General features: G+C 47.9%; 1 protein-coding gene across 3 annotated transcripts in view; it reads right to left on the minus strand.

Moving 5' to 3' along the window:
* NEURL1B (neuralized E3 ubiquitin protein ligase 1B) overlaps positions 1–24,341 on the minus strand; it is a 104,043-nt gene that overhangs the window by 25,078 nt on the left and 54,624 nt on the right. The window contains exon 1 of one of the 3 annotated variants that reach the window (XM_015876211.3): positions 619–771. The exons of the other annotated variants lie outside the window; for them this stretch is intronic. Within the exon in view, the coding sequence (XP_015731697.2) occupies positions 619–649 (31 nt within the window). The 5' untranslated portion in view covers positions 650–771. Of the gene's footprint in view, positions 1–618; positions 772–24,341 lie in introns of those variants that run through there. 3 annotated transcript variants of the gene reach the window in all.

The following is a 24,341-nucleotide window of genomic DNA, read 5'->3' on the forward strand; positions in this document are numbered from 1 at the left end:
TCACGGGAGCCCAAAGTACAAAGGATGCAATGCAGGAGCAAAGAAAAGCCAAGCAAACTAGCTGAAGATATGGACGGGCAAGGACTCAGCGATTGAGTACTGATGATTCTATAGTGACCACCGTCTTTGAGGAGAAAAAAGCCCAGCAATTACAAACTTCCAAAGGAAAAAGGATCTGCACGGCTCTTGTGTAAGAGCAGAATAAGCTAAAAAAGCAGATTAAACCCGGAGCAGGCTACCGCACATTTCAGCGCTGCTTTCCAACGGGTTTCCACTGGCGACTGAGAACAACTGGTGGCTCCCCGCGTTACAAAGTTGCGTTAAAAGAAGAACCGGCAGCAAAAGAGGAAGAAAAGGAGGAAATGAAGCAGAGAGGCGCTGACAGGACCCGCCGGGCAGGCAGGGATCGCTAGCGGAGCAACGAGAGCAGCTCGGGTGGCTCTCACCCGAGCGAAGCCGTACCCCGCCGCCCGAGCATCCCCGCTCCGTGCCCACCGCACAGCCCACGGAACGGCAGCGCGGCTCCGACCCAGCTCCGAGCGGCTCCGCCGGGGTCCGGGGGCGGCATCGCCCCGTCGAGCCCCTCCCGCACCGGGACGCCCCGCAGCCCCCCGCTACCTGCCAGCGTCTTGTGCACCGTGTTGCCCATCGCTCCGCTCGGCGGCGCGGCGGAGCCCGGAGCTCGGCAGGGCCATGGACAGCGCCCGCCTCCTCCCTCCGCCGCGCTCCGCTCCGAGCCCAGCCCGGCCGCGCCGCCCCCCGCCGCCCCGCCCCGCCGAGCCCCCGCTCTCCGCCTTCCCGGGATGCCCGGGGCCGCGCTCCGCCCCGCGGGGAAAGAGCCGGGGGTCAGCGGGGCTCGGGGGCTTCGCAGGGGGCTTCCAGGCTCTGAGCTCGGGGCCGATCCGTCTATCGGCGGTGGTTTCCCGAAGGGGCTCAGCCCCGCCGCAGCCCATCAAGGTGGGAGGTTTTACCCTCCGTACCATTCGTGAGCCCGAGCGGAGGAATTCTGCGTCTCGGTGACATCGCTTCCCCAGTTTGTGGCACTGAGGGCACTAACGGGAATGTTGTGTGGGCAGTTCATCGCTACCTTGAAGCCCACCGATGCCATGGTGACGGAGGACACAGCAGCCACAGCCCAGAGCGCAGCACTGCCGAGACTTGTGGTTCAGTTCTGCCTTCCCAGCTTAGTGTCAATGAGCGGTGGGCTGCACTGGAGATGAGCACAGGGTCCCACTTTCCTCCTGGCCCCACTCCCGCTGAGGGGTGATGCCACCAGGGTTCTCCTCCCCGAGGCTGTTTTCTTATTTTAAGGATGGAGAAATGGGAAGATCAGAGCCACAAAACATGCTGCAGCTGATGTCAATGTGCAGAGGTCAAACTGTGGCCCATCGCGTGTCCTGACACAGAGAAAGTGGGATAAGAGGGTGAGCCCAGCACCAGCAGCCTGGCACAGAGCAGGCTCTGATCTGCTGCAAGAAAGCTGAAATACCACCAAGCCTTTAATCCCTAGATCGTGCTGAACAGGTCAAGTGTGGCTCAGGAGATGAGAGGAGACAGAAAAACCTAATTTCCAGTAGTTTGTGCCATCGCAGGGATTTGTTAGAAATGGGATTATCAAAGGGGACACTAGCAGCTGTTCTTATAAGAGCTTGCCCCCAGCTGCAGTCGTCTCAGGTTAGCGCGTGTCTCCCAGTGCTTCGGTACAAGAGCTGTGGGAGGGCAGAGCTGTGATCCAAGCACAGGGCTGCCCTGCAGGGAGAAGGGGAGGGGAGCAGAGCTGTGCTCACAGAGGGGAAAGTCCCTGCTTCACTCCCGAACGGGAGGCTTTGGCTAATCCTGAGCAATTTCCCCCTGCAGGGAGTGACAGTTGTTTAGGGTTTAACCAAGGCTTCAGAGCCAAAAGCACCAAGGGCTCTGTGGCTGCCGGGGCAGCAGGCATGCCAGCCCTGTGCCAGCTGTGTGCCACCTCCCACAGTCTGTCCCCAGCAATGCAAGGCAGTCACTGCCTGACCCAAGGGTGTTCCAGCCCTTCCTGCCCCCCAAAAAGGGACAAAAATAGAAGACAATGAAATGGCATTGCGTATCCGTAAGGATATGGAGACAGCCTCCAGGAACGCAATGAGCACTCCTACTTCTTGGCATTGTAAGAACGTAGGGTTTGTTAAAATAACCACTTTGCACAATGCTAAACAATAAGCATGAGAAATAGTTGGGTGAGGATGACTTCATCCTCTCCAGAAACCACAGTGAGGAAGTTCAAGGGAACCAGAGGATGACACCGAGCAGGGACTGAAAGGTGAGGCAGAGTCACCACTCAGCTGCAGGAATCAGAGAACTGAGTTGGAAGGGACCACTCAAGACCATCTGGTCCAATGAGCAGGGACACCTACAGCTCCATCAGTGCTCAGAGCCCCTCCAGACTGACCATGGGTGTCTGCAGGGATGGGGCACCACCACCTCCCTGTGCAACCTGAGAAATGCAGAAGGGACATAGAGTGCACAGAGCAGGGCACCACGGCTAAGAGCTCATTAGCATGTTGAAATTATTTCTGCTCCAGCAAGTTTGGGTAACTATCACTAACACACTTCAGTGATTTCCTCTGTAAGGCTGGCAAATGGCTGCTCTGCTGCAAAATCCCCGTCCCTCTCTCCCCTTCATGCTGACCAAGGGATGGGATGACCTGTGTATGTGTCCTTTGCTTTAGTATCCGCATTCTCACTTCCAGCCATAAAAAAGTAATAGCACCCAAGCTCTTCCCAAGTGCTTTTTTATCACTAGATCTTAAATCATTCTGCAGATGAGGTGAGTGACATCATTCTTCTTTTACAGGTGATGAAATTCAGGCACACACAAGGTCTCCCAGTGGCAGTTCAGAGCAGAGTTTTGACCAGAGCAGCCCCAGACAGACCTCTGTGGGGTTCAGCCCATGGGACCAGCTGCAAAGAGCCACACACACTACTATACTGCTACCTCTGCATCTTCCGGGGCCCCCATAACAAATTCAATTCACGGTGATGACATGAAAAAGGATCTGAAGGGCATTTTGTATTACACTGATGTAACACGTCTCCTTCCCAGCTTGCTTTAGTTGCCTCTAAATCGTACAGTGTGTGGATGTGTAAACCAGGCCTCTCAAATCTGGGACAGTAAAAGGAGCAGACAGACGACCTTCTTCCTGAATCAAACATGGACGAATTCCACCTAAGGGTTGTCACAGGCAGGGATGCAATTCAAACCCTCCTACACCACATCAACCTTTCACAAATGGCAGGGGCTGCACCCAGTGGTAACTCTCATAGAAACATGCTTGTACATGTAGTATCCTCAGAGATGGAAATAACTCAAAGTGTTCCCACTGACTGCTACCAACCTCAGGTGTAACTTCTTAGGGCACCAAATGAGTTGCATTGTCTGTATCAGTCCCTTCAGGGCTTGGGTTTTTTAGGATGAGGGTTGTGAGATGTAAGGTATGGCTGTTATCAGCTATCATCAGTTCATATCTAACAGATGGCAGCAAGTGATGACAGGCTCAGCCCTAGTAGCAAGTTAAACCTGATAGATCTGTCCACCCCTGCCCTGCAGTGTAGCCCCCTGCTCCTGCTGATCCTGCAGCCACGTGCTGGGTGTTGCCAGTATGGCCAGCTCTGCTCTCCCAACACTTCTGTCATGTTCAGAGCTGAGCTCCACTGAAAACTTCTCTCATCTGTATCTCCATCCTTTGCTTTTCTCATCTTTAGGGATTGCCCACATCTCCATCTTTAATGGAGGTCAGATTGCTGCTTGCAAGCACTTGCCTCCAGAGCCATACTTAGTGCTGCTCCACAGCCCCAGGACCGTCCCCTCTCGCTCCAGTTGCACACCCCTACACCTTCAGTTCTGCTCCTTCCTCTGTGGCTGTCAATCTCTATGGACTCTTGGAGCATCCATTCTTTTTCATCCCCAGCTCTCAGGAGCACTGAGACTGTCCAAAGCACTTCCATTTCCATCACATTCACCCTGAGCCCTTCCACTCTGAGCAGAAGCTCCTGGGAATTCTCAGAGGCTACAGAAGAGACCCTAGAAAAATATGTGAGGTGATGGTCAGAGCCTCCAGCATGCAAATATCACTGCATCTAAAAGCGTTTGGACCAGAACACAGTTACCCTGGGATGGCAATGGTGACACAGAGCACACCTACAATAAGCACACATCCAGCATCAACACATCAAGCAGTTTCCTTCCTACAGCAAAAAAAAGCTTGTTTCTGCACTGCTGAGTAGCAGGACGTGCTTCTCCCTATGGAAGTCACTCCTATGGAAGCACCTTGTGCTTCCTCTCTCCAAACTGTTGGCTCAGGCAGCTGCCTGGGGACACAGCACATCTGACTGATAAGAACAGCTATTTCTCATCTCCCAGCCTCAGCACCTCTCCTCTGGAAGCAGAGAACTAACAAGCCCCACTCCCTCTCAGAGAGAAACAAAAAAGCTGTTCCCTGAATTCCCATAGCACGCACTTGGGAGGTATTTGTTTAGAAGGGGTGAGCGTACAGAGCGTCCTCCAGCACGGCACCGCGCCGTCCTGCCACCCACACGTTCCAACTGCTGCAAGCAATCGCTTTCCATTGCTTCCCTCCCTGCTCTCAGCACAAGCACAGGATGAACAGGGGGGCCCCTCAGGTCACGCACAAACTGGCTTTTACTTTCTTTCTTTTTTTCCATTGAAGAAATCAAGGGAAGGGGGAGCTTCCAGAGCAACACTAGGAAGACCCGCACCTTCCCAAGAGCTTTGTGAACCAACCCTGACTGATCGGCCATTGAAACCTGTTGGAAACGTGGTTGCCATGAGGCCCATTTAACAAAACTGGAGATGTTAAAGTACAGTTACTGGGAGACAGAGCAGGATGGTGTTGGACTAGAGGTGATCCATTGGATCTGATACAGACAGGGAAATGCAGCGCACAGAAAGGCCCAGCCCCATGGCCAGACAATCCCACTGTGCCTTTGAAAGGAACAGTGTCCATCCACCCAGCCTGACAGTGCTTGCTGTCCAGAGAATGAAAATGCACAACCTCATGTCACTCCCTGCCCTGTGGTCCCAAAGGCACAGCACTGCTGGGGGTGCACCATCTGCCCAGCCCAGATGGATGCCCTTTCCTTTGGCGGGGGCAGCGGGTGGGTTGGGCCCCTGTAAGGAAGAATTTCCAGCTTAGAAATGAACAGAGGCAGTTCCTATTACTGTGTGTGGAATGTCAGCGTCTCCAATCCCAAGCACCGCTGTCAACAAATGGACTCACAAACGCTCCTTCAGCTTCAGCCAAAATAAAAATACCCCCCCACACCCCATTTCTTTCAAGGAAAGCATCTCTAACTCAGCATTCATCACACACATAACAAGCTCTTTTTTCCTTTCCAACCCAGTCTTGTCCATGTCATTTTAACATAAAGGAACTGGTTGTGGGCTGCGTTATCAAATGAGTCATCATTTTTACAAGACAGTATAATATGATTTTGAGAATTCCTGGCACGCCAGCATGGGTTATGCATTATAATCTCCTAATTTTGACTGCACAGCAGTGACCGGAGTGGGAAGGAAGGAGCAGGTTGTCCAAATTACAACTTCTCTGCTGTGTGACCTTTGCAGACAAGTTACCTGCTGTGTGCCTCGCTTGCTCCAGCTGCAAGGCAGAACCATCCCTGTGTGTAGCAGCAGGGTGAGCTGATGTTTGCACAGGAGATCTGAAGAACATTACTGAAGTGCAAATTATTATTTTAACAGGAGGAGGAAAGCAGAAGCAGTTTGTTTTGGATGCAACAGGCTGATGGCCGGCAGTACCACCAGAAATTCCCAGGACACAAGCTCTGCATGCTGTATATCAGTCACAGACTAATTGGGGGTAATGAATGATTTTCAGAAGCATGAGGAATAGGAATTGCTAACAGGAAACCTACTGATTTGCTCTTGGGGAAATAATTTCTGACAAACATTGACACACAGAAGATAAATAAGAACCCTTGCAGTAGCCCTCTCAAACATTGCATGGTTATACAGTCCAGACTGGCTCTGGAGCTGAAAGCACTTATTACCAAAGAGGAAGAGAGGCAGTGACAGGAGCAGGATGAGCTCCTGCTGCCCCCAGGTGAGCCCTGTCCAGGCCATGGGGGTGAGAATAAGGACTGGTTGCCTGGTTTGGCTTTACCTGTGTCATTCTGCATAGTTTGATGGCTTGCTACTAGCAAGGAGCAGCAAGGAAGTAGAATGTTATAAGACCTAAATCCTATGAGAGGCATCTTGGGAGACTGAGAAATCCTCCCAGAGTGAAAAATCCCATTCAGAAGAACTAAAAAATACAATCTCCATTTGTTGGCAGGAGGGTTTCTTTTGAGCTCTCTGAAAAGCAGCATGTTTCTGCCAAGGCAAATGTGTGAGAGCTGGGAGACACCTGGGGTGGATGGCCACCCTTCAGGGCTCACCAAGCAGCAGCATTCCCAGCCAGCGGGGATGGAGAGGTCACTCATGATGAAGGGATGACTACAGAACAGCACAAACATGGGATGTCTGTCTGTGCTTCAAGCTCTCCTCCATTACTCATTTCCCCAGCCAGGGCAATGACTTTCAAATGCAGTAGGTGGTAATAGACTCTGTCTTGAGAGCTCAAAACAAACCAAAACACCCTTATATACTACCTCTGATGTATTCCAAACATGGAACCAACTTCTTAAGTGCTTACTTGGGAGTTATTCCTTTGAAAACAAATAGGAGAAGGAAAGCAAAAGGACGAACGATGGATAGCCCAGAAAACTATCAAGGCAATAAAGATCTTTCACTCCTTGCTCAACCTCCTCAATCTTTTATTGCAAAAGGGAGCTGATCTTCAATGGCTGGGACTTACTGGATAAGCAGGGAGCTCTGTGCCCAGGAAATCCCATGCTTCTGTGACAGCTGTCCAGAGCAAGGCTGTAGCTGGTGGGGCAGAACAGAGCCCACCAGAACCCACACCTCTGTGCCCATCGTGTCTGGACTGTGCAGGGAACTGCACACATCATTGTGGGAAAATACACTCACAGGGGCCAGAGAGATGCATGGAATGAGCAAAGCCTTTTCTTCTGCACATCCTCTGCGCCCTGCTCAGCTCACCCAGCACAAGTGAGGGGAGATGAATCACGGCTCTCACGCACTCTGCATGTGCCTCTGCCAGGGCTGAGCTCCCGGATGCCCCAGGAGGCAGAGCATCGCTGGGCAGGGGCAGCACTGGGCACAGTGAGCAATGACAGGACTGAGAGCAGTGCCACCAAACAGCCTGTGGTTCTGAGCCAGAGCTCAGAGCATTCACTGCTCTTATGAAAAATCCCACTGGGTAAAGGAGAACCCAAACAAGATGAACTCTGGACTTTCCCGTAAGTGCAAACACATCAGGGCTGTGTGAATGTTGTTCTGCTGTCAGCTCCAGCACTCACAATTAATGTTATCTCCCATTTTCCACAAACTGTCCTTCCGGAGCTGTGGCATCGAGCCCTGACGCCACGTGCAGAACACTGCTGCCTTTATCCCTGGCCTGGAGAGCATGAAATCAGTTGACAAAGAATCCAACCTCAGCTGTCCTCTTCAGGGCAGAACAAGACACGATTTATAGGTTTATATACACACATGTCCATCTATTCATCCTCTTAGCAAACAGTTCATGAAGAGTGCCTTAAGCCTTTCTGAATCGGGCAATTCTCTGTGCAGACAATCAATCCCTAACTGAGAGTCTGCAGGGAAAGACATCATGTTGCAGGAATGCTGCAGAAGCTGTTGCATATACTGTTCCCTTTGTTGAGAATAGCATCTTTGCCTTGGATATACTTTTTTTTTTCTCCTTAGCCATTTAATTCCATGAAACGAGGCCCGGTTCCAGCAGGCAAGAAGAACACAGTTAGATTTTGCTTCTCCTTTCCTGAAAGGCTGAGAAACCAGACTTAAAAAATGTGTTTAGTGGGCGTTTGGTGGGACGAATTCTCTCCCATAGTTTGGGCATTTTTGAGATGGAGCGAGCAATAGTTACATTGCATATGGTGCCTGGTTTTCCTTTCCAAGCAGGTAGCCCGGAGAGCTGTAGCTTCCCCTGCCCCCCAGAAAATCACAGTAGCTGTTTTAATTCAGAAAAATCAAGTTCTGCAAGAGGTTTTAGAGAGGGGAAGCAGGATCAAGGCCAATGTCCCCACCCACATATGAGCTTAAGGGTCTCATTCAGTATAACCATCCCTGTAGAGCTGGCAAAATGGGCAACACAGCAATTCTGACCCACTCCCTGCCCCCTTGATGCCATCCGCAGCAGCGATGGTCCCACTGACCACCCAGCCAAGCCTTTTCTCATTGTACTCAGTAGGTGGAAAAGGTGTTGAAGCTTGGGCATAGAGACCAAGAAAACCACAGTGATTCCATCTTAAACCACTGCACATGGCAGGTGTACAGAGCTGGCTCACTCAACACATAGAATGAATCATAGAATGGCTTGGGTTGAAAAGGACTACAGTTATCATCCAGTTTCAACCCTCCTGCTATGTGCATGACTGCCAACCAGCAGACCAGGCTGCCCAGAGCCACATCCAGCCTGGCCTTGAATGCCTCCAGGCATAGGGCATCCACAGCCTCCCTGGGTTGTGTCATACCAGACAATTGCCCACTGAGTTTGTAGAAACACATAAGGGTGCTGTGAAAATCTCTGGGCACCACTGGGAAAGGGCCAGGAAAGCATATAAGGAACACACAAGGGGAACAAAGCTGAAGGATTCCTAATGAATGACATACCTGTTTTTGTGCATTCTTAGTAGCAAATTAGAAAGGAGAGAAAAAGGTTCTAGAAAGCATTTGTAATTCTCAAAATCTATTGTTTTTTTAGGTACCCATTTTAGAATCTTCCCAGGAGATTCAGACCGAAACCTGCTATCTCAGCTATTAAATGGGATTAAAAAACCACCCACCAGACACAAACAACAAAGCAACACCCCTGAGACTCAGCAGCTTGGCCTGGAGAAAAGAGCACTGCAGCCATGAAAAGCAGCTTGAAAAAGACTCCATTAAACAGCTCCAGTTCCTAAATCTCACCTCTACCCTGCACCTGTTGGGCCAACCCTCAGCTCACAGAGCAGCTCTTTGGCACCAGCTCACTGCTGAAAGCCATCATCTCTTTGACCAACACACACATCCCTGCACAGCTCACCTTGATTTACAGCTATTTGCCTCCATTTTAATTTTTAACAGTTTCTGGTGATGAATTCCAATCCCGTGACTGCTGGGAGCACAGCCAGCTCAGGCAGCACTTAGCTCACAGGGCTGTGTCCCAGCAGATGCTCAAGACATTGAGCTTGCCCCCAGTTGAGACCCAGACCATGCACCTGGTGAGTCTCCCTCCCATAAGCAAAGCTGGGATCTGAATTCTGATGCCTTGCTTTCTGTGACTGGAAGCAGGATCCAGGATCTCTCTTGCATTTGGAGATAGGCAATTGATAGACAGCTACTACAGTGCCACGTGGATTTGGGGATGTTTACAAAACTACATAAGCCAGAGCTGTCTAATAAAGGGAGCACACTGAATTCATTACGCCCCCAGGCTGGGTTTGGGCTCAAAGATATTTCAGATGAAGGGGATGTTATGAAACTTAATAGGACATTAAAGCCTTTATTTTGTGGTGGAGAGAACCAGCCTTTTGTCTTGACATTTAACCCTTCCCTTTGAAAAGCTGGAGCACCATCCCAGACTTTGCACACATACAAATAGTAAGAGCCATCCCAGCAAGTCCCTTAGCCAACGTGTGCCTCAAGAGGTACACACCAAACCAGCACCAAAACAGCCCAGGGATGAGGATGCCACATCCCCTGCTTTTGGCAGATGGATTTGTTCATCATCCACCTATTCCAGCTCATCTCTGTGATGGGGTCCTTTGGCCTGGATTGGGTTTGCCCAGGGTTGGAACTGAACTGAGTTCTGAGAGGAATTCAACAAAAAAACTGTCATTGATTTTCCCATGGCCACAAATACACAGCGTGTATTTTAAAACCATCTCTATTCTTATTCTGAATGGAAGGATCCATTCTCACAGCGCACTTTGTTGCTGAAGGCTTTTATCTAAGGAGAAGAGGAAGCAGCATCTGTTTTGTATCTGTGCAATGAAAAGGAAGAGATGCTTTGCAATGCTGTGATACATCCAGGTACTCAAGAGAACACTTTGCAAGACATCGCCTCCTCTTCCTGGCAAGGGCTGAGCCTTCTGCCTTCACTGTGCTCTTGGCTTACTCTGGCCCATCCATCACCTGCCTTTTTAACTTGCAGTGATGAGGAAATTATGCATGTGGGCAGCCACGTGCAGCACAGGGTATAATTCCTAACATCTCTCAGTAAACATTTTTCCTGATGCCAACAGGTGTTCCAGTCCTTCATCTGGACTTCTATGAGCAATGCTGCTGGTATCTCCCTCCAGTTGCTCCTGTCAGCTGTGTGCTAACTGGGAAAGACAACAGGGATGGTTTCTGGGGCATCCCAAGCATCTAGGGGTGCACTGAGGATGTGCACTGACACCACCATTAGCTGTAGGAGCTGGGGAAGGAGGAAGGGATGGGGTCAGTGGCTCCTCATGTTCCCTTGGACATGCTGGGCTGTGTGTGCACAGCCAGCACAGCACAGGGCAGTGTGCTGCAGCCAGGCCTGAAATATGAAGCCATAGGACAAGAGGGTCCCCACAGCAATGCTTACATATACTGTGAGGCATGGAGCATCATCTCCAAGGCTCCTACCCACAGCTCGAAGAAACACAGTTCAGAAGCACTCAGGTTGCGCCTTTCCATGGAGGAGTTCTCCATGCATCTCAGCACTTTATAATGTACACACAAGCCTCAGAGCACTGCTAGGAAGTGAGGGCTATTGCACTGCATTTCTGCATGGAGAAGCCCAACAAAGAGACATCACATACCTGGCTACAGCCCATAAGCCACCAGAAAGTCTCCCTACTTCTTAGCTGAATATGAAAGGGCTCTGTGCTGGGCATAAGCCTCACACTGGGCTCCAAAACAGCTCTCATTTCTGAGCTGTACCAGCCCCAACTTTCCAAAAACCAAAAGGTCAGACCTCATAACTCTGCAGTGGATGGTAGTTCTGGGTTTGCAGCTGTGTGAAGTCCTCAGCAATGAGAAAGGCAGGGCCCCAAGTCAAATCGCTGATTAACAAAAATGGCATAGGGAAAAACAGGATATGTGTTTACTTTCCTTATTTCTTTCTCTGTAATTGTTCCAGATCCGTCCAAGGAAAGCATCCCTCAGGGCTTATCAGAGCAGCCACCGCAAAGGAGAACAAAGGAAACACCAATCATTTCCAGCAAATCAAAAAATGACAAGCTTTAACCTTCAAGAGGGAGCAGATTCCTGCAAAGGGTTTGGCTGCTCTGTCTTTGAGTTTCCTTTTCCCCAGTCCCAGTTTCCTAGCAGAGGTTTCCTCAAACAATAGAGATCGGCATCAAAAGAAAAAAAAGATATTAAAAAATCAAAAACAACAACACCCCTCATTTCACAAATAGACTCGAAGTGGAAAGATGTGGCTCGTCACTTGGGAGCAATCAGTTACACTGAGTTCACGTCAAGCACTGCAGCCCCGCTGTACCACCACAGAGGGCTCTGAGACGCTTCTTGGCTCCCTCTCCCTGTCTGTGAGCAAGAGAGATGTCAGGGGATGAGGACGTGGCTGCAGAGAACTGAAGGCAGTTCTCCCATTCTTGACACCAATTCCCTCTGCACTTTCTCAGCTCATATGCATGCACTCAGATGTACAACAGATGTACAGAGGTCTCTAAAGGCAAAAACAGCTAAATGTCGATAATGTGGCAATGAGGAATTAGCCCAGACATCACAGTTCTCCTGTCAGAAACCCACGAGATGCTGAGCAGGATGGGCATGAATGGGAATTCAGTCCAACCTGAGAACACACTGCTCCACTACCACCTGAATCAGGAGAGGTAAACGAACTGCATAGAAACACATGTCTGTGACTATGAGAAAAGAAACCATGCAGGGCTGGGTAACCAGGAGGTTCCTTAAGAGACAGATGTGAGATACAGCTGGATAGTAACTGCTGTAAACCTGAACTCGAGGGCCTCTTTTTCATAGAGGGTGCTTTTCAAAGCCCTGCAGAGAACAGAAAGTCCTTTCTGCTTTACTCACACATCTTTCCTCACCTAAGGAAAAAACACTAGGAAACTTCAAGATCTTTTCAGGGGAAAAAGGCTCCTTGGTGCCCCCACCAGTGCTGCTCCTGGGCTTTGCAATGGGCTCAGCACAGGAAGGGCACGCTCTGGGCAGGCTTGTTCCTCATCCCTGCTCCCCCTCCACTGCTTCGCCATCCTTTAATCTACCTGGGTTGTGACAGATAAGAAAGATTTGTTCTCTGGGATGAAATGCTTCAGTTGACTGCATCTGAAGCAAGAACTATGACAGGATAAGCGGCTGCTCTTAGGAATGTGCCCCAGCCTGAACAACGGGCTGTGCAGAAGTGTCTGCTCAGACCTCAGTTGGAGCCAGGAGCTGCAGAGCGCTGTTGGTTTGGCTGTGCATGGTGATACTCAGCAGTGCATGCAGAGGGCTGCTTTGGGCAGGTCCCAGAGCCACGGCAGTTCAGCAACCTGCTTCACATGGGGGATGGGTTCTCACTCTTAAGAAAGATGGAATCAAAGGGATTGTAGCCAAGTGGGACTTGAGGTATTTTCCCAGTCAGCAGAAGCCTTCATGCAAGGAATAACTGAACAGGAAGGAAAACAGGCTGGCAAAAGTGAGGAACGGGTCATGAAACAGTAAGAAACAACCTTAGGTTTTGTCAGTGCCTGCCTGGGGAGGTCCTGGCCACAGCCAAGGGCAGCAATGGGCTTCCCTAGGAGAAGAATACAACCACCCTAACATTGCTTTGTAAATAACCATGTGTTTGCCCTCCTCCAGCAAACCCAGCCACTGTAATCAAGGCACCCTGAGTGCTGCTCAGCCTGTTTGGCAGCTCAGTGTTTGAGATGTGACTCACCAACACACTACCAGCTCACTGCATCGCCCAGCCTACCCAGCACAGGCAGGAACATTTCCTGGCAATGGCCCTGCCAAGACCTAGGGATGCTTTCAGAGCAGCTTCTTCATTTTGAGAGGAAAATATGATGATGGTGTGGCTGTGCTCACTGCAAGTGCAGAGTGGATTGGGAGAATGAGAACAAAGCACTGGTCGTGGAGACTCTTCATCTCTCCTATGGATTCAAGAATCACAGAATCATTAAGGTTGGAAAAGACCTCTAAGATCATGTAGTCCATCTGTCCACCTACACCAATATTGCCCACTGACTTATGTCTCTCAGTACTACACCTACCCTTTCCTTAAACACCTGCAGAGACTCTGACTCCACTGGTTGACCTCCATGCATTGAGGGATGCTTTCTGAAGAAACTTGAGCTTCCCTGACCTATTTGCTACAGTTGTAAGCTAGGGATAAACTGCTGGAGACTCGCTTCTATGCTGTGGAGATTGGCCTTCAACAGAGTGATCTGTCCCAGGGACTTCCCCACAGACAGGTGGCAATGACACTGTCATTAATGCCAGGCTCCAGAAGGTCCAGCATCTCCAGACAACGGCTGTTCTCAGCATTACAGACACCCCAACAGGTCACAGGCTATCTGCAGGACAGGGAAGCACCAGGAAAAAAACTTGAACTTGTTTTGGGTAATTGACCTGAGCACAGCACCCATATCTCTGGAGTCTGCTCATGTATCAGCTGCCAGCTCCTGAAACCCAGCTGCAGGAAGAAAAGTTCACATGAGGGAACAAAGCTCCCACATTTTGCTTTACAGGAAAGCTTTGCAATGTGTCCCAGCATCAAACTCCCCATCCTTCAATATCCATCATCTCCAAAACCAACCACAGATCCACTATTTGCTGCTCAGAGGCTCCACATCTACAACTCCAAAGCCTCAGAAGTCTCTGACGTGACAGTGCTTACAGAAATAAATGCTACTCATGGAGTAAAGCCCTCAAAAGCAGGCTGCCAAATGACTCTATGCTCATCTCCTTACCCAAGCAAAGCCCTCAGTGCATGGAGTCAGTGTGGAATTGAACTGACTGAAGAGAAGTAAGATCCCAGGAAAAACTAACTCACGCTTACACAGTAATTTGTCAGAGCACGAAGCCAAAGAGATGCTCTGCTCACTGTGAGCTTTGGTTTTCCCCAATAACTGTGCTGGAGTAGCCATGCTCCTTTTCCTAGTCCAGCTTTACTTCTCACTGTGGAAATGTTTTTTCCTGCCAGAAGTTGATGAAAATGAGGTGAATTCCCTGTCAGAATGATCAGCTACAAGCCATCCCACAACAATAACAAAGCTTTTGTTCCAGACCTCAGAGGCATTGTGGAAAGGAAAGGCTTTTCATCAGCATTTCATGCACTCTGATATAAACTTTGCTGTTGTAAAATCTCCCCTACTTTGAAGTTGCTGTAGTCTCAAAGGAGACTAAATTATGCTAACGAGAATCGGGGCACACGAGGAAGCCTTTCCATAGCAGTTTTTGCATTGTTTGCCCTGCTGTTCCATCAGCTGTTTAATTAATTAAGATAACCTCAAAATGTCACAGACAGAGAACAAGATGAAGCCCTTTGGTTTTGGAGCACCCAAGCATGGCATTGCTCAGCTCAACCCTACGTCCATCACTGCAGGATCTCATGAACATACAGAGCCAGTGACATAAATTCACCCTTCTTCTGATCTCACGGGTCCTTCCCTCCAGGTTGTCTTTAGCCCAGGTCACTTATCTAATCAGCTCGTGCACTTGCACATAAGGGAGGAGGAGCCAGTGTGAGGGCACAATGAATGGAGACTGCTTATTCCAGTGGCACAGGTGCCTTTTGTCCCTGAAGTGCAGGTGTAACCTTGCCCTTGGGTGCTTTCTGTGCCAGCAAAGGCACCCAGTGTGAGCCTGGAGGAGTGCCAGCATGAAAAGCAACTACAGCCATCACACTGCTGTCCTGAGGGGTCACATCTTGCCATCCTGCAGGTTGGTTGATATGAAAATAAACAGTAATTTTCTTAATTTTATATATATATTTTTCCCTACAGGAACAATTAGGAAATTGCCTCCATTTCACTTAATTTCCTTCAATAAAGACATTTGGAGACCGGCCTGTATCTGAGCCATCGCCCCACTCTCTGCAATGGAGAAATGATCCCTATAAAGGAAATGGTAATTAAGGTGAACCAAAAAGACCAGAAAGACAGAAGCTCATTAATTTTATATAGATGGAACTCTAGGTTTCAGGAGGCTTTGAAATCCCATCCACTGAATTATTAGATTTACAATCTAAAGGCTGTTCTCTTGTTATTTTCCCCAGTATGCCTTTTCCTTTCTAAAGATGTGGCAATGAGCAACTGAAGAGAGAGAAGAGGAGCTGTGAGCATCTCGATGCATGAGGACAGAACACTCGGCTCCTTAATGGACAGCAGACCCTTTGGGAGCATGAGTTGGCTCCTTTGATGTGCCATGAGCACCACAGATAGGCCTGAGTCCAAGAAGAGAGTGCTAGGGTAGCTGCCAGCATTATGATTTCTAGGATGAGAATGGTGTCTAAGAATAGTCCATTTGTTCTCCAAAGACCATCCAACGATCGGAAGGAGAGACACAAACCAACACAGAGAATATTTATACATATATGCCCAGAAAGATGCACTCAAGCATCTGCTTATGGCTCCAGGAAAGGGCAGAGCATTGGACATCTGGTGTTTTTGGTGCCTGACATGCACTTCAGGCTGAAAAGTGCCTGGAATTCAAGGACTGAGAGTCACTGCCCAGAGACATCAAGGGACTCCCTCAATGCAAACGAACCAGGTTCCTCTCTCTCAGCCAAGGACTTTCTGCTGTTTGCTCACCTTGTCATGGAGAAGGAAAATTCAGATGGCATTTAAACCATGCAGCCACTAATTAGGAACAATTGTCTTGCATGCTCCTCATCTCTTGATGCCTTTAATTACAAGGTGGGGCCCTTAGCTCCATTTGTCTACTCCCAGGATAAGAAAAAGTTGGAGAGAGTTAAAACATCTCTTCTGGGACAGGTATCCCATTTTCCCTGAGCCAGTCTTACTTTGGACAACCACCTACAGTGTGTATAACATGCAACGTACAAATCTACATCTCTGAACCCGACAAGTATGGGGTAGCAGTGTGTCTGTGCATCTATTCCTGCCTACATACCAGGCCTGAGTTAACACTGCTCCAGTTTGCCCCTTTTGGGACAGTGATGTGCCTGGTATGCAGGGACTGGAGACGAGCAGCACTGGTATGTGGCATCACCCAGCCCCTGATTCCCTCTGCCAGCTCTCTGTTCTCATTGCACTTCAGGACTTCTGGGCGCAGTCACAAGGCATTCAGCAGCAGTGCGGGGTTCAGATGTCTGCAGTCCTTGCTGCTTATTGCCATCCTTCTGCTCTGCCAAAACGTGCCCATGCCCCATCCCAGTTACTTCAGTAGAGCTGCCCTGGGAGTGCTGTAAATCCAGGGAAAGAAAACTTGTCCAGCTTGGAATAAAGTATTCTCCACTGCCATTCACACTGAAGGTACAGTCAAGTAATCCTTGGTGCAGAAGTGGGAATAACCAGTGGTTTATGATACATATCTGCTGCCTTAAATAAAATCTACAGGGCAGCCCATATGAACAGAGCACCTGCCACGCAGTCCCTGTATGAAAGACATTTCCAATCCAAAACTTAAAGATAGAAAGGACACACCAGGAAAAGGGCAATCTAAATATAATTTGTGAGGTAGGTAGATGTAGAATTAACCCCAAATGTGCAATCCTTGTTTCTCTTAACCCAAAGCATCCATTACCCAAAAAACCAAGGGGCAGGCACACACATCCACCATGCTTGTTTTCTACCCAACTCTTGAATGAATAATTGGGGTTTATAAGAGCATTTATTGGTATGTCCTACAGAGGTCAGTGGGAAAACTAAGGATGAGGCCAGGTCTTCTCTGTTTTAGGCCTAGAAAGGGCTATTATAATAGGGTAGGGTCTGAGCCTCCTACTGGCTTGGGAGAGGTAGAAGACAGTGATACATCACCTGTGGGCTGTGTTCACAGCACACACTTCCACATCTCAGCAGCCTTTTATAGGTAAGCTCAGAATAAGTATCTGGTATTAAAATTAAGCCTGTGAGCATTGCTGGGCTTAAGACAAGATCAGAAACCATGTCAGTCCGGATTTTATCACACTGAGAATTAATGATGTGTAATTAACCTATTCTCAACCAAACAGTAAATTGAGAAGATGGGTTCCTCTTGTTCTGAGCATAAACTGTGGCTGTCACCCTAGCCCAAAAAGCTGCCTGAGACTGACAGATTAACATCAGTAAAAGGCAGAAGCTGGAATCTCTAGAGGGTCAGGGATTTTCCAGAAGATTGCATTGCCCACACCTGCATGACAAAATTGAGTTGCATAACAGAGTTAACTGCATTCACTCACTCATGACATCATTTCAAACCACAAATAGAGATTCAGTGATGTGACTCCTGGGACAATGGGGTTTTCCCCTTCCCCACAGAGCATCCAATTTTCAGTGGAATTCATAAGACCATTTCCTGAGCCAGTTCAGCCCATCCCAGCCCATGAAGGCCAAGCAGGACACTGGGGAATACAACCCATTCCAATGGCAAACAGCTTCTTTGTGCTGGGGGAGAGAAGGCAGCACTGCTCAGAGCTGGGCTGGTGCCAGGCAAGAGTGACTCGGTGGGGAGCAGACACTCCATGCTTCTACACATACAGCCTGTTGTTCTGCAGAGCTGCCTTTCAGACTTGTTAAAGCTACAATGCTCAAGCAGACATGCAAAAGATGGATGGATGAGCTAAGATGTGTGAAATGAATGAGTGCTGCTCTCGTTCCTGAAAATGAGACACTTCGCATTTGGCAAGAACACGCAACCAGTCTCTCAGCTGCTTTCCCTGTGGCCGTACCTGCTCAGAAAAACACCCACACTGGCTGCAGAGTTTCAGTCTCTCCTCCAGAGAACAGCCTCCAACAGAGCACAGGGTGATCCCACACAGAACAGTCTTTGTTTCGTGTTGCTCTTCCTATTTGCAGGCAGATGTTTCTCTCTGCCATCCTTAACAACCCTAATGTGACTTTCTCAAGGCATCACTGCTTCAGCCACAGGTGAAGTGCTATAGGAAGTTGTGTGCATCAGGGCATAAACTCCATAACTTTTCCCATAATGGCAAGAAGAGGCTGTGAGATACTGAAATAGTGTAACTATCAGGGTTTTCAAGAGGAATTCTATTTTGGGATCTAGGAGAACAACTCCTTAACCTTTACTCTTGGAAGGAATTGTTGATGATCTCACTGCATGGCTATCAGTGTCCTGGGCCAAATACTCCTTATGCTCTTGGACTTCTGATCAGCTAAGAAAGCAGATGCATGAACTAATTAAAGAAGCAGAGCCTGCGTCTTCTGCTCCTTACAGCTCTATATTCAGTAGCTGGTACACGACACCTTGTGAGCTGATGCTTGTCTGTCTGTGATCTAAGATGAAAGAAACATTCACAAAATATTCCAGGGGGATGGGAGACCAAACACTCTCTTCTTGGGCTGTATCAACATATGGAGAAACAGAATCAATTACAGGATCCCAAATTCATGGGCTGTAATTCTCAGAAATGCTATTACAAAAATAAGCTGCTCTCCTCTGTCTAAAAGCACTTCATACCTGAGATGACATCATGTGGTATTTGTAATCTGATTTTGCAAGAGGACAGACTGTGGCCAAGTTCCATGGGTCTTTTCAATCTGTAATTGCTATAGGATATTTAATCCTATAGCATATTCCATAGGAGACAAGAGATTATAACAGAGCTACGTTAGCTTGACTCTGAAAGAAGCACAGATGATCTCAATGCCATTACCCTATTGCTGTTTGACATAGGCTCTCAAGGAATTTTTATAGGGCACACGAGGAATATCATTAAAAATAAAGCAAACTAACATGTGACTCAAAAAAAGGAAACCTTCTCTTCTCCTGAGTTATTTATTAACCAGTTAAGAATCTGCCAAGGCCTTCCTAACTATTAACAAACAATTCCCAAGATCAAGATGGAATCTCAGACCGAAAGGCACGATTTAACGAGATGAGATTCTGAAATTTATTGCTCCCCTTTGAGCAAACACTGATCTGCAGCTGCACACAACCACCTCTCCCCCACATCTCTGAGAGGAGGGCAGAGCACGGGTTGCTGCTCTCCACAAATACTGCTCCCAGCACTGCAAGGTGAGGCAGGACTAAGGAGCCATAGAAACTGAAGGCAGACAGAAACACCCGATGAGGATGACATTCTCATACACCCACCATTGAGAAACAGATTTAGCTGAGGAAGATGCATGCGACTGCCTGTTTTAATATGGAAAACATACCAAACATCCAGCAGGAAGGCAACAGACATGACAGGCATGGTAGGGCACATCTTGGGTGAAATAATGACCAGGAAACCAAATCTCTCAGCCTTCTGTGCTTCTGAACAAAGCAACCAAGAGCACTGAGCCCTGTACCATCCCTGCTGGGCTCTCAGATCTGCTCACAAGCAACAAGGCTGATGCAAACGCTGAGGGTATTATGTCATGGGCAGCACTGGATGAAACACAACCAATGTAAGAGAAAACCAATAACATGAGTTTGCATTTCTGGAAGTCAACTTAGAGAAACATCTCATTTCAGCTTCTCTTTTTTACCTACCAATTCTAAGTTACAAGGGCTGCCTGTGCTGGCCTCTGCAGCACAGAAAGGTCCACGCATAGACACAGATAGGAGCTGCTAAGTGTCACACATCACATCACCCTCTTCCCAGTGCTCCTTACAACCAGTTCACTATGTGGCCCAGGTTAGCACTGAGAGAAGGTGTCACTTTGGCCTCCAAATCCAGGCACTGCTTCACTCTGTGCCATCTTATCCACAGCAAAGAAGCATGGCACAGAAGATGACTCTGGGACCACCTGGAGTTCTCTATGCAGAGGCTTCAGAGATGGTGGGCAATATATTTCCCCACCAAATTCTGCAGCTAATGCATCTCTCAAGATGCCCAGCTGTGCTCAGAGAAATATCCTTCTGGGCAGCACCAGCAGAGGAGAATGAATCAGAGAACCTGATAAGAACCAACTGGCCCAATTTCATGTCCTTTATGATAATTGCTTGCATGAGTGGAAAAGAATACTAAGTGAATTTGTTTACCACTAGGTAAGTTCTCTATAAAATAAAGAGGCTCAGTTCAACAGAAGGCTCCTTTGGGCAAGGACATGGCATTTAAGTTATGGCTGTGGGCACAAAGCACAAGTCTAATGTACCATAAAGATGTTCTCTTGACCATTATCTACAAAGCGCAATGAATTAGCATTGCTGGAGAGCTGTATTTTGACATTTCACTCCCCCTGCCTCTCTCACGGGTGTCCTTTGGGCTCATCCCAAATTACAGCTGAAAAACATTCTCCGCTTCTTCCTTTTTCAGCCTTTTATTAGTGTTTGGATGTCTCTGTCCTCCCCATGGGGCATAAATGATCTTTGACACGCACGTCCTCCTCAAAGCCTGCGTTATGGCACAGCGAGCTGTTGTGCTGACTAGCAGAAATCTGCCTTATTTTGGTTTGTCTCTAGAAATTTCAAGCAACATTATCCTAGATTTCACCTCTAAGTCAACATAATCCAACTCAGGTTGGATATTAGGAACTTCTTCTCTGAAAGAGCAGCAATGCACTGGAATGTGCTGCCCAGGGAGCTGGTGGAGTCACTGTCACTGGAGGTGTTTAAGAAATGTGGAGATGTGGCACTGAGGCACGTGGCCAGTATTGGTGGTGGGTGGATGATTGGGCCACATGACCTTAGATGCATTTTCTAACCTTAATGATTCTATGATAATCAGTTATTTTCAGAATCCTTCAGCTGAAAAATGCCCAGCCACATTCCTCCTGGAAAATAGGCTCTCCTCCCCATCATCCGGAATGTGTTCTTCTGAACTAGGAACAACTACTCTTTTCCCCATTGATTTAATGCCTTTTCACTTGAAATAGATCAGCTTGTGCTACCTCCTCCCCTTCTTCGGGACCACATGCCAGCATGGTTCTGCCTCATTCAGTTCTTTTTCCAAGAACATCATCAATACTTCCCATCAACACTAATGGTGCCCTGGAAACAGGTCTTGTTAATAAGTAAAGAGTGCTCTGTGCTGCTCACAGAAGAGAGCAGGAATGCTGCAGGATCCCAGCAACACTCGTTTGGACTGCTGTGATGGTTTGATCCTTGATACCAGGCCAGTGAGCTCTCCTTGGCTGTTCTAATTCTGCATCCTCTAAGCTACTGAAATCTCCCAGCTGTATTCTTGCACCTACAGTCATTCCCTGGAAAAAGGATTCAGTGCTTGGGACAGATGCCCTTACCCCACTAACTGGTGGACACCCACAAGCATCAGTCCATGGAGAGGTATTTTAGTTACCATGCCTGCAATGCTGTTTACTTGGAGCAAAAATCAGACCTTAGCTACACCTGTACAGCTTTGACAAAGTCATCAGAGCTGCTTGGCACAGTGCATGACAGCAGAGAGTGGATTTATAAAGTGTAAAATCCTCATTTGTTGAATGTATCACAGAAGACAGTTTCTAACTGCTACCTCGTACTTTCCCCTGGGGCATTCTTGTTCTCTGAATGAGAGACATGCCTAAGGTTCTGGGAGATGAAGATGCTAATGGAACAAAGACAAGACACACATGTTTTCCTCTCTACAATTGCCAAAGCTTTGCAGTTCCTCAGGACGGAGTTTAAAAGCAATTGGAGGCCACATCCAGCTTCCCTTTCCATCAGGATTAACCCCAAGAGTCACTTTTCTCAGGGAGTTTCTATTTACTTATTTATTTATGGTTATTTATTTTAAGCAGAGGGGAAAACAAAAAGCAGGACCAATGGCAGTGAATTTCCACTGCTCTCCTGCATACTGTTAGACTTCAGTTTGTGGATGCAGGATTTAAGAATACCTGATCAATCACAAATGCAAACTGGAAGGGAAATTCAAGTTTCCAGAGCTCATGACCTCTGGGACCTGACCTGCCATTGGGTATCTGTGTCTTCATGGGAGGGCACGCAGTACTAAGGCACATAAAATGCACAGCTGTTATGATGGAGGAGGATTCTCAGAAAGCAAAGCATTTCCCCACACCTCTGTCCAAAAGGACTTTGTGCTCATTAAGTTCATATTCTGCTGATAATTTCCAAAAGCATTGGGTTACCTGGAGGATGCCAAGCGGAGGCACTGATCACCTTGCTACCTCAGTCACATCCTGGTACTGCTTAGGACCCACAGGATCAAGGGAATGAGAGCAAGTGCTGGGCCATGTCCAACCATCACTGATCTCTCCAGAAGTGAAACCTTTTTGCAGTGTTACTGACATCCCTGACTCATTCTCCTCTAAAGGACACTGTGTAGCTGTGCAGCCCCACCTGATTTCCTTTCATGAGTCTTAGTCACTTTACAGCAAAACAAGGATCCTGCTTCAGGTCACAGTATCTACGCAACTATACTAGGTTTCAGAAGACAGCTTTGTAGCAGTCAGACATGTTTGCTTTCATCTGTGCAATAGCATTATGCACCTCAATTACTACCAGCCACCAAGCATGTGGAGCAATGATATTCTGATTTTACCCCACCAATTTCAGCCCCGATTTGCCTGCTGTGTTATTTTCTGTTGCTTGAGAAGGGGTTTGGATCTCACTGATCCTGGAGGGTTTTATGTCTTCTCTGCCTTAATACCACAGTTCAACTGCTGGCCCTACTTGTATCTAATTGTATGTGCCTTACACTATTAGCCTGTTATAGCAGACCCTTCCCACACCACTGTACATCAGCTTGATCCATATTTGATCCTATATTGCAGCTTTCAATGTGTTTGAAACAGGTTCGGGTTGGCAGTCGCCGAACAGGAAACTATGGACAGGAAAACCACTTCATAGAGTAGAATCATAAAATCATAAAGGTTGGAAAAGACCTCCAAGATCATCAAGTCCAACCATCAACCCATCCCCACCATGCCCATTAGCCACGTCCCTCAGTGTCACATCTCCACATTTCTTGAAAGCCTGCAGGGACAGTGACTCCACCGGCCCCCTGGGCAATCATTTGAACATGAATCACATGGAAATTCAACTGTTCTTTCCCAAAAGCAAACTAATAGCAATGAAACCACCCAGGCCCACAAACACCTTTAACTTCTGTTTAACACAGACATGCTTTGCCTAGAATCCCACAGCTATGCAATATTGTACTGAGGGTCTAAAAACCCAAACCTAACTTCAGAGAGCAGTTTGCAGATTGGATGCTATTCTCTGTGTTATTTTAACTTTCTTTCTAGCATGACAGATCCTCATCCATCAAAAGAAACCCCATTTCTGTACATATTTATCCCTAATCCCCTGCCAGGACTTCAGAAAGCGTTGCTGTGGAGACCGGCGTATGGCCACGAGCTCCAGCATAGCACAGAGAAAAGGATGAAGGCTGTTCTGGCCAGCACTCCATGCTGCTCGGGGCACAAAGCCCTGCCTGCTGGAAAGGCTGTGGTAGAAAGCTCTGGGCTGATACACAGCATTTGGGACCAAGCAGAAAGGATAACTACCCCTGATGGCAGAAAGAGTTGCTGTCAGCCACGTCAGAAGCTCAGGGCTCTTTGTGGGTTAAAACTTGCACAGCTGCAGAGCAGAGAGAGGAGTTAACATCCCTTGAAGTCAATGCCAGGCTTTACACCGGCTTCACCGTGCTCTGGATGAAAGCAACATGCAACTCTTCTCCTTCACCCCAGGGCTTTGAATTACCAGACTTTTTTTCTGAGGGGAAGAAGAAACTTGATTAAATTCTCTGCTAGGAAAGAGACCAAAGAAAACACAGGTTCTGAAACCCTACTGGTGAATGTCTTTACTTCTGTGATGCTGTTCAAATCGAGAAGGGAAAAAATACAGGAAAAAAGATTGTCTTCTAAAGAGTCATCTCAAATCAAGACCCATGTTCTTGTTGCCAAGGTATTTAGGATGTTATAAAAGACAGACTTCAGTGGGTGGAAATGAGCAGAAAGATCAGCTGAGACTCCAGTTCCATGCAGAACACAGAATGAGAGGGAAAAAACGTCCCCATGCAGAGAAACACAGAAGATGTAAGCAAGCTGGCTAGGGAACAGAATGGCCCTGATAACAAAAGATCACCTGCTCCTTAACACTAGTTTGAAGGTTGCATTTCCTATTAGGAATTACCACAGAATAGGAAGCATTCTAAATAACCTGAAAATATATTTTTATATTTGGAGGAGGGGGGAAG

Source organism: Coturnix japonica, chromosome 18 (assembly GCF_054131305.1).
Source record: "Coturnix japonica strain WE chromosome 18, WE-NBRP24, whole genome shotgun sequence".
Classification (NCBI taxonomy): Eukaryota; Metazoa; Chordata; class Aves; order Galliformes; family Phasianidae; genus Coturnix; species Coturnix japonica.